At 38.3% G+C, this 11,191-nt stretch overlaps 1 protein-coding gene across 4 annotated transcripts in view; it reads left to right on the forward strand.

The window, feature by feature from the left end:
- The window catches only part of LOC149200378 (DEAD-box ATP-dependent RNA helicase 35-like), a 38,973-nt gene extending 28,808 nt beyond the window's left edge, over nucleotides 1–10,165 (forward strand). The window contains exons 3-8 of one of the 4 annotated variants that reach the window (XR_016253828.1): nucleotides 7,020–7,956; nucleotides 8,730–8,931; nucleotides 9,025–9,194; nucleotides 9,311–9,411; nucleotides 9,528–9,604; nucleotides 9,912–10,165. Coding sequence is in view for 1 of the 4 variants with exons in the window: in XM_089402705.1 (XP_089258831.1) it covers nucleotides 7,020–7,884 (865 nt within the window). In the remaining 3 variants the exon portion in view is untranslated. Of the gene's footprint in view, nucleotides 1–7,019; nucleotides 8,312–8,729; nucleotides 8,932–9,024; nucleotides 9,195–9,310; nucleotides 9,412–9,527; nucleotides 9,605–9,911 lie in introns of those variants that run through there. The other 3 variants (XR_016253829.1, XR_016253830.1, XM_089402705.1) reach the window with 3 other exon arrangements.
- The last annotated feature ends 1,026 nt before the right edge of the window (nucleotides 10,166–11,191 follow it).

Raw genomic sequence — 11,191 nt, forward strand, 5'->3', positions numbered from 1 at the left:
GGTAATGCTGGCCTACTCAAGTTCAGTAAGTTTAGATGAAATTACAAATAATGTGCTGCTGTTGACCTGGTTGATATCTTCTTGCTGGTGAAAAGCTTGTCTTATTTCCGTTGCAATGCTGTTGCCCATAGCTAACCAGTTCTCATCATCAACAGAAGCAAATACCAGAAGGAAGACTGAACAGAAGGGTGCTGCAGGTCTTGAAACCAGACCAATAGACCCCAAACCAGGTGAGAAAGTATGGTCCACAAGCAACAGATGAAAAGAGTGATAATTCAAGCTTATCCCATTCCCACAGTGCTAATAAGAAAAATTAGAAAAACCATGAACAGAGATGCAAAAGGAAAAGGGCATGAGAACCAGGACTTGCATGAACAGAGTTCGGTGACAGAATTGAAGGATGATAGAACCAACATCGAGAACAGAGCACTGCACAACACCATAAACGCCAGGAGAACTCTCAGTGCCAACCATCTCCCACTAGAACCAAACCCAATTGTCTCAGGAACAAGACAGAGAGAACCAATGAAGACTGCCACATCGTGAGATCAAAAGCACCACCCAGGGAGCACTAAAATCACCACCAGAATCCCAACCCAACGGACTCCATTCCAAAAAATCAGAAATTTGCCCCAACAAAGATCTCAAGTTTATGCATTTTCCTACTTTTCAAACAATCATTTCTGTGCATTGAATAGTCACAATTGAACCCTGGCATTCCATATGGAGATAAGGAATGGACCACCCCACACCACCCTTCCCAAGGCACGGGCAGCTGCTGACCATTGAAATTTGCATGGATGTGGCATCCATTTAAAACCCACTTACAGAATAATCTAGGGGATAACACAATAGTCAAGGTTCCCATTTTTTGCAAGGGCTCTTGGGCTTAGAGAGGAAGCCATCTTAGCCCACTGGTCAGCAGTCAGCCTCCCCATTTAATTCTCATTTGTTTGTATGTTACTGTGGAAAATGTAGCAAGCAAGGTCTTCTAGCTTGTGCCTTAGCCAGTGAAGACCTCGAGTTGTCCTCATGAGTTAGACTTCAGTGATGGTGAGTTTATTTCCAGTTTACAGGAATAATCATCAAGAGTTCATGCGTAGTGTTGGACAGTTGGAGGTCTAGTTAAGTGGAAGTCTTCATCAGTTTGATTACAGGATCAAGTGGCAGTTATGAGTTCAGATAGAACGAGTTGAGACTTAAGTTATTCAGTGAAAGAAGGACGAGTTATGACTCCAGTGATGGTAAGAGAGAGAACCAATTCGACTCAGTTAACTTGTCAATCACAACTCGAATTCTAAATTTATACTTGCTTAATTTAGCATGGATCAAATCTATAAAAGAAGGACGAAGGCACAAGGGATCACAGAATTGTTTTGTGCATGAGGTTGTGAGACAAAGCAAGCTCACGAGATTGTGAGAGAGAAAGCCTTGATTGTGGAGCGCAAGAATTGTGTCCTAAAGAATAGGAGCACAAGTGCGCTAGAATTTAGTGTGCAGGTGTGTGGAGCTGGGGTCTTAAATAATAAGAGTTGAAGTGTGCATAGAAATAGGGGACAAGTGCACTACGAACTAGGAGATTTTTTGCGCAAGGAGATAGGCTCAAGTGCGCTAAGAAATAGGGCCAAAAGTGCGCTACAGAATAGGAGATTAGTGCAAGGATTAAGGAGGCTCAAGTGTGGAAGGAAGGAGGAGCAAGATCAAGCAAGAGATCAATGAGTTTGCAGAGCAAGTCAAGGAATCAACAAAGGATCAATTGTGTGCAGGAACCAAGTTCAAGTTGTGATCAAGGAATGCCAAGATCAATTGTATTACCTGAGATTTGTGTGAGAAGCAGAATGCTTTCTCAAGAGAGACAAATTGCTTTGCAATAGAATCAATTGCTCTAAGACAATCAATAAAATAGCCACATCAAGCAAGCAGATTTTCCCTGTTGGGTTTCTTGAGAAAATAAGTGTGTAAATTTGTGTGATGCATTTTTATTCCGCTGGTTATGAATTGTTAAGAGACTTTGTATCTTGGTGAATGTAAACTAGTCTCAATTTTCAGTTATTCATCTAAATAGTTGCAGAGTTTCATGGAAATTTAACGTGGTATCAGAGCAAAGATCAATATAAATATCAACCCCAGATTGACTAGTTAGTGGACAACACAGATCAAGCAAAAGGCTTGAGCTAGAGTTTGAAGAGCAGAGTAGAGCAATTCCTTGGATAGCAGTATGTCGTTCCTAGGGCTAAGGTCATATCATAGTTTAGAGGGAGCCTCTAATTTCTGTGCATGGAAGAAGCGGATATACGTGGTGTTGGAAGATAATGGGGTGCTAGAATTTGTGAAGAATCAAATAGTGCCACCTCAAGATCCCCAACAGTTGGCCCAACATAACAAGAATGACACCAAGGTGAGGAGGACCATTCTTGAGGGTATCAAAGACCATATTATTCCTCATCTCCATGAGGAGAAGACATCATATGAGATGTTTAAAGCCATCTTAGATTTGTATCAGGGTTCTAGTGATGCTAGGATGCTTGTTCTCAAGAAGAAGCGAAGAAGTATTCAGATGAGCAAAGGAGAGCCCATCATCACATATCTTTCAAAGTTCACTCAGGTTTGGGATGAGCTAGGTGGTGTGGGTAAGACAGTAGCAAAAAAAGACCTTGTGAGTCTTGTGCTTCTGGGACTCCATAAGTCTTGGTATAGTTTCCAGGATGCAGTGAGTGGTAGAGAGAATATTCCCAGTTGGGAAAGGTTATGGAGTGATTGTGTTCAAGAAGAAATCTAGAGAGGAATGAGAGCTAGTAGAGAAGCTCCAACAAAGGACGAGGAGAACTTTGCCCTGACAGACAAAGGTAGCAGCGCCAAGGGCAAGAAGGGCTAAGGAGAGGCTGAGTCCAATAAGAAGGGCGAGAAGAAGAAGGATCTAAGCATGATCAAGTGCTTCCATTGTGATGAGTTCAGACACTATGCCACTAAGTGTCCTAGTCAAAAGGAGTAGTCCAGTAAGGATCATGTGGTTGCATTAGCGGAGGTAGATGTGTTTTCTGCGCAGTTCGAGAAATATTCCTCATTAACAAACAACATTGTATGGTATATTGATTGAGGAGCATCCTTCCACATGACCGGGAACAAGAAGTATTTCAGCCACCTGAAGGAGAAGGACACACAATTTCAGATTGAGCTAGGAGATGATGGCTTATATGCAACTAGAGGAATAGGTTCAATCAATTTTCAGAGGGAGTCAGGTAAACCTCTTCATCTCAAAGATGTCCTCTATGTTCCAGGCTTGAGGCAAAATCTTGTTTTGGTAGTTGCCCTTGAGGACAAGCGTTATGATTTCATTTTCAGTAGAGGTAAGGCTTACCTCCAACACTTAGCTTTTGGATGTAAGAAGCAAATAGGTGTGAGGGTGAAGAATCTCTACAAGTTCCAGGTAAAGTCAGGCACAACCTTGAGTAGCAAGGCATGAAGTGCAAAAAGTAGAGACATGAGGGTTGAGGAGAGCAAAGCTCAGAGGGAGTCCTTAGAGCAAGAGTAGGTTAGAGTACCTGAGAAGAAGCTACCCAATATGGAGGCTTAGCCAATATGTTAGTTTGAGTCTTGGCTAGTTGATAGTTGGGTTGACCAGCAGGATCAACATTACACAAAGTGGGGACATTTTTTGGAAGTGGGGACAGTTTTTGGAAGCGTCTGCTATATATATATATAGTTATATTTTTTGCATTTATATTTAAAAAAACATCCAAAATACCAAATTAGTTGTAGAAGACATGAAAACACGCATATTTTGACATAAATCAAGATAGATATGGCATCCATTGTACATCAATGATTAATTATTCCAGCATCATTCATCTAGAATCTAGATTCCTCTTCTCTTGTCTATCCTTTGCCTCTACTTCAATTCTATAGGGATATTAGTCAACATTGCCTAATTTTGATCAAATAGCTTAATCCAAGCCTTATAATATGTTAGAGAAAGCTTAACATGCTTGATCAATGATTTTGACTTGAGTGAAGGGTACATAATTGCTAAGGCCATGACAAAGGAGTTCAACAATCAACAACACCAACACTGGGGTACATATAGGGCTTGGTGCTCTTGATTAAATGACAATCACATGCCCTCATACATGATATAATCCAATGAAACGCCACAATCCCATTGATCCTGAAAATTGTTAAGTCTGTTGAATTTTGAATGGGATATGAAATTCTATTTTCTCCATATGAAGTTTGATGAGGTTGGAACTACTCTCAAACATCCTAAGTCATTTCATGGTAATGTTAAAAATTTAAGTAAAAGGATGGAAATGAAAGATAAAGGAGAATGCCACTTTTACTTTAAGAATTTAACATTACCATTGGGGAGCATCTAGGAAGCGTCTAGGGGCACCTTGGGAGTATTCAGAAAATGTAGTTCCTCACATAACAATTCGAAATTTCCAAAAAAAAGGCCTCGTGGAACCGTCTGAATCGTCCATCTTCTCTTGGATCCACTCGCGATCCATGGTGGATACATGCCCAAACCTCCACAGTTCCGCACATGGTCCTTTTCAGATCCGCGGATCGGGCAGCAGGAACCATAGATCGGGCCCCCACGAATCCAATTTTCCAGGAATCGCCCAAAAAAGGCAGAATCGTGGATCTGTACGGGATGCGGTTCTGCCTCCAGATCCTTGGGGGGACGGTTCCTACAACACTGAGCAAGATGATGAGGAGCAGAGCCCAGGGACAACCACTTTGTTAATGGCTCCTAGTACAGGGAGAGTTCGAGCCAAGTGGGCAGAGGAGTTGTTTGGAGGGAATCAGGAGAGAGTTGGACCTCCTAGGACCACCTTCAAGTAGAGTAAGCAGCCACAAAGATACACAGGGTACATGGCACTTATGACTGAGGTGATAGAATCTCAGAACATGGTTGGAAAGCACAGGTCTTCAGATCAAATTTTGTAGGAGAAAGTAGGGAAGTCTACTAGCTCAGAGGGAGCAGCTCTAGTAGCGGAGAATGTGGTATTATTGGAGAAAGATCCAAGTGGACGAGGTTCTTCTAGAAGCACCTTCCTTGCTAAGAGGGAGAGTTGAAAGTGTAGCGAGCAAGGTCTTCTGGTTTGTGCCTTTGCTAATGAAGACCTCGAGTTGTCCTCATGAGTTAGACTTCAGTGATGGTGAGTTTATTTCCAGTTTACGAGAATAATCATCAAGAGTTCATGCGTAGTGTTGGAGGCCCAATTAAGTGGAAATTTTCATCACTTTGACTACAGTATTGAGTGGCAGTGATGAGTTTAGATAGAACGAGTTGGGACTTCAATGATTGATTGAAATAATGATGAGTTATGACTCTAGTGATGATTGGAGAGAGAACCGGTTCAACTTAGTTAACTTGTCAATCACAACTCGAGTTCTAAACTTGTACTTGCCTAATTTAGCATTGGATCAAATCTATAAAAGAAGGACAAAGGCGCAAGGATTACACAATTATTTTGTGCACGAGGTTGTGAGACAAAGCAAGCACACGAGATTGTGAGAGAGAAAGCCTTGATTGTGGAGTGTAGGAATTGTGTCCTAAAGAATAGGAGCACAAGTGCGCTAGAATTTAGGGGCATTGATTGTGCATAGGTGAAAGTGCGCCAGAGAATAGGTGATTAGTGCAAGGATTAAGGAGTCTCAAGTGCCCAAGGAAGGAGGAGCAGGATCGAGCAAGAGATCAGTGAGTTTGCAGAGCAAGTCAAGGAATCAGCAGAGGATCATTTGTGTGCAGGAACCAAGATCAATTGTATTAGCTGAGATTTGTGTGAGAAGCAGAACACTTTCTCAAAAGAGACAAATTGCTTTCTAATAGAATCAATTGCTCCAAGACAATCAATAAAATAGCCACATCAAGCAAGCAAGTTTTCCCTGTTGGATTTCCTGAGAAAATAAATATGTCAATTTGTGTGGTGTTTTTATCTCCGTGTTTTTATTCCGCTGCTTATGAATTGTTAAGAGACTTTGTATCTTGGTGAAGTAAACTAGTCCCAGTTTTCAGTTATTCATCTAAGTAGTTGCAGAGTTTCATGGAAATTTAACAGTTACCACTGTGATTGAGGATGATCCGCATCCCCCCCTCCCCCTCGCAAACCCGCACCTGTCATCCCTAATTAAAGCCATTATTATCAACAAAACTGACCTTTTAATATTGGTCTATTAGTTGATATATGCATTGATTTAGGACTGGGATTCCCCATTTATGCTAACTTGCATGGTAAACTAAATCTTAATTATCTTTTTCCTTGGTTTAATAATAGAATATTGATACCATCGATTCAGGATTTACATCATATTTTCTTCCACTTAGTGGCTATTTACTTGATAATTTATCATCATAAATTTGACGCTTTCAAGATAGGTTTTGTCTTTGAAGCTTTTTATTTAATGACCTTTTGGATAGTAATTTATTTTTTCCATGCCACTTTTAAATAATTTTCAAAGATTATTATGTATCCCAAACCTATTTGAAGGAATGAAATGTTGAGTGTAGAGTAGTGACAAGTCTGGCAATTATCTTTCTTTCTGGTACTGTATTGCTCTCATTCTTTCTTTGGCTTCTAGTCTTGACACACCCTTTCTGAGATTGAGAGTTCTCTTTGCACTCAATTTTGAGTAGTGACAAGTCTGGCAATTATCTTTCTTTCTGGTACTGTATTGCTCTCATTCTTTCTTTGGCTTCTAGTTCCAGAGCCACTTGACACACCCTTTCTGAGATTGAGAGTTCTCTTTGCACTCAATTCTTTCTTTGTTCTTAGATCTTAGATCTTAGGCTATACTTTGCCTTTGCTGTTAGAGATATAGGATGTGCTTTTGTACCCCGACTTTGTAACTTATTTAGTCCCATTGGCCAAACTTTTCTTGTTAGTCATTGTACATTAATAAAATTATATTATGTTATCTTATCTCTACTTCTTGCTCGTGCATTCTTATCATCTTTGGAACTTGTTAATATTAGTTATGAAAAATCTGGCCAAATGACGAGTATTGCTGTGTGGCAGGTACCTTACCCTGGATGAGGCAGATAGGTTGGTAGATTTGGGTTTCGAAGATGACATACGAGAGGTTTTTGATCATTTCAAAGCTCAAAGGCAAACTCTTCTCTTCTCTGCAACTATGCCAAAGAAAATTCAAATTTTTGCAAAAAGTGCTCTGGTGAAACCTGTGACTGTAAACGTAGGCAGGGCTGGTGCAGCAAACTTGGATGTCATACAAGAGGTTGAGTATGTCAAACAAGAAGCAAAGATTATTTATTTATTGGAGTGTTTGCAGAAAACTCCCCCTCCTGTTCTCGTTTTCTGTGAGAACAAGGCAGATGTTGATGATATCCATGAATACCTTCTTTTGAAAGGTGTTGAAGCAGTGGCAATACATGGAGGGAAGGATCAGGAAGATAGAGAATATGCAATTTCATCTTTCAAGGCTGGCAAAAAGGATGTCTTGGTGGCAACTGATGTTGCTTCAAAGGGACTGGATTTTCCTGACATTCAGCATGTTGTTAATTATGATATGCCTGCAGAGATAGAGAACTATGTACACAGAATTGGACGGACTGGAAGGTGTGGAAAAACTGGAATTGCAACCACCTTCATTAACAAGAACCAAAGTGAGACTACTCTTCTTGATCTCAAACATCTCTTGAAGGAGGCAAAACAGAGGATACCACCAGTTCTGGCAACGCTTGATGACCCTATGGAGAACGTCGAGGCCATTGTTAATGCCAGTGGAGTGAAGGGTTGTGCTTACTGTGGGGGACTTGGACATCGTATTGGAGAATGTCCAAAACTTGAACATCAAAAGAGTATGGCAATTGCAGGTACAAGACGTGACTATTTTGGTTCAGGTGGATATGGTGGGGAAATTTGATATTTACATCCCATTTTACAATTATCCGTTGTACAAACTATGGATGCCCCTGCCGTGTGGAATTAGGACTTGGTAAGGCTGAGCTCCCAGGATTTTCTTTAATGATATGTCATCATCCATTAAAGTGGACAAATCTTGGTTTTACTTGGGATGTGACCATTCTTTGTAATTATATATGCACATGATGCACTTATGTGTGGATGTCATAAAGAAGTTTCTAATTAACCAAAAAAATTGAGATGATATATGTAAGTATGTCCAGCATGACACGGGAAAGAAAAGTATGTCCAGCATGATCTTATAGAGGGATTCAATTGTTTGCTGTTTTCTGATGGTGGAACCTTGGCTGATCGAAGCATTAATTTGACTTCATCAATTACATGGTTTTGGTGGCTTGCAAATAAAGTATTGTTAAGAAAATGACACATTCCAGTTTGTTTGATATCTTAGTCTATTGATCCCACTGTTTTGTCCTTGTTATCGTTCCAAAACCATTTCAATTCCAGAATCACAATCTTTGAGAATGCATCTAGAGCTTATTTTATTAGGGAAGTGTAGGTCAATGCAAGTATGTTATTTTCTGATTGGGTGCTTAGGTTCTTATCCCTATGATACCTTTGTACGTCAGTAATCCTATATTTGGTTTATGAGCGTAAGGAAAACTACTGAGTACTTGAAATTGTTCTTTTACTTGCCAACAAACATCTTATCTTTGTGGGAAAAATTAAATCGTAAATCAGAATCCTTTGATATCTTTATCTACATCTATTAACAAATATCATGTTTTTGAAGTGTATTTGTGTTGGCCTGCAAGAGTGCCCACCTTTGTTTTGCATTTTGGACAGGGTGTTGTTTGAACATAGCCGAAATAGAAGTTTTGAAGAATGAAGGGTCCAGTTATTACTGATATATGGAATTTTAGGGATTTTCAGTGTCAGTTGCATAATCCTTTCAACTAAAAGGAATAATCACACGGACAGAACTCAATACAGAACATAGTCTGGAGATTTAAAAGTTTGTATTGGGTCTTCACATTTATGCTCAAAGGTAATGCCATGGGTTTCATTACAGAGAAAAATTATAAGTATTCGTGCTCTTTGCAATATGTGTGGATGGCATCATTTGAGTGTTTATTCGCAGTGTCGTGGAACTTCTGGATTGATTTGGTGGGAAACACGTGATACGTGGATTTTTATGCTGAAATTCAGGATTGTGAGTGCGACTACAACTACTGGAAAATTATCTAGATATCACTGCACTCTAGCTTCTGGCTGAAGGGATCGGCTGATCCATGTTTATAATGTTAACAGGTGAGTTACTCTAGTTTCCATTTTGAACTTTTGAAGTTTTATTGGATATCTAATTAATTATCACGTGTCGTACTTCTGGCTTGGAGATGTGCCTAATTGAACAATTTGTATGGCAGGGAGTTTGATGTGATAGAAACATTGGATGATCATTCAGCATCTATCTTCACTGACAGTTTGCTTTCAATAGTACAAAACTATTGAGCTGCGGTGCTGAAAAGTGAGTATACAGTTATTCTTTTTGTAAAATTACTCTTCAATACAGTTTTTTTCAAAATTCCCTTAGCTATGAATTGGTGAATTACATTTGATTATTTCTCTATTTGTTTGAATCAGTGTTGGCGCATATCATGATGTTATCGAATTATCACGATAATATCACCAAAACCATCCTCGCTGATAATATTGCCAGTGTATATTGCAATAATTTGCCTTTTTTTATATTAATGCGATAATTTGGAAATTCTCACTGTCTCTGTAATTATCGTGTTATAATCAAATTCTTGGTCATTTAACTCTCATTTTTTTAGAAGTTAGGGGATTGAGCTCTGAGGATATTGTGACTATTTTTCATCAAACAAACAAGGGGAAATTTGTTGTTTTCATTTCCCATGATTCTCTCGTGTGTCACTTAACCTAATAGTTAATGGTAATATTAAATTCTTAAAAGTAAAAGGAAAAGTTTACTTCAATTTTTAACATTATCGTTAAATGTTTCAGGTTGTTTGAGAGTGGTTCCAACTTCATTGAATTTCATTCGGAGAAAGTAGAATTTCAGGTCCCATTCAAAATTCAGCAGGCTTAGTTTTCAGGATTTCATGATTGGTAGGATTGCAATATTTCTACTGGATTTTGTGATGTATGAGGGTATGGAACTGATATTTAATCAAGAGCACCAAACCCTCTATTTACCTCAATGTTGATGGCATTGATCTATGTACCTTGAACTCTTATGTCATTATCTTAGTAAAAATGTACCCTTCACTCAAGCAAAATCACTGATTAGGCATGTTGAACTTTTTCTATCTTATTTTAATGCTTAGAGGGTGATATTGATGATGAGGATCCCACTGTAGTGAATGATTACATGCAATGAATTTGATGTTATGTACATATTTGTTGTAGCATGTTTTTTTTTTTTTTTGTACTTTAGAGGCCATTTAGAGTCTTTTTGTTGATGTATTTTTATCGGAAGATGGATTACATTTGGCACCCTTATTTTGCATATTTGTGTATAATGGTTTGGATTCATATTGATGCATATGAATTTTGTGTTGTTTTTCAAAATTTGAATATTTTATATATTTTTTGAATGTGCCAATCTTCTGAATTTTATGTTGTTTTTCTAAATTTGAATATTTTATGTATTTTTTGAATGTGCCAATCTTTTGGTTCGGTTCTGATAACATTGCTGATGAGTTTGTGACCATTTTCCATCAAGCAAAACAAGGGGGAATCTGTTATTTTCATTGTCATGGTTCATCTCATGATATGAATTTATTTTTATCTTGATGTGAATTTGTATTATCGTGTTACATCTTATGACTTGACAAATATGATATATTTCAGTATCCTTATCTGATGTACCACATAACATCTTGTGCATCTTAAATATCAATCTTATACTCATATTTATGCAGCAATGTGTTTATTTGATGTTGATATTGCTTTAGAAGTTAAAAAATTGGAAAAAAAATGATTATTTTTGTATTTTTTTAAAGTCTTATAATAATTTCTGATATTTTCCCCGAATATTGATAATAATTTAAATTTTGGACTCTCCAATAATTTAAAATTTGGACTCCCGGTGATAAATTGCCAATAACGATAAATATAACATTGGTTTGAATGTGTTGTTTTCTGCAGATGTGATGTTTTCTGTAAATTTGAAACACCAGATTCTGATTGCAAGAGTACATGCTATCATCAAGAAGTTCACATCCCACACAGATTCTACCAATAAGTTTGCTGTCACTGTGGACAGTTTCTTTCTGATAATT

This window comes from Pinus tabuliformis, chromosome 2_1, assembly GCF_031772625.1.
Source record: "Pinus tabuliformis cultivar Carrire ecotype Pingquan chromosome 2_1, CPIR1, whole genome shotgun sequence".
NCBI lineage: Eukaryota > Viridiplantae > Streptophyta > Pinopsida > Pinales > Pinaceae > Pinus > Pinus tabuliformis.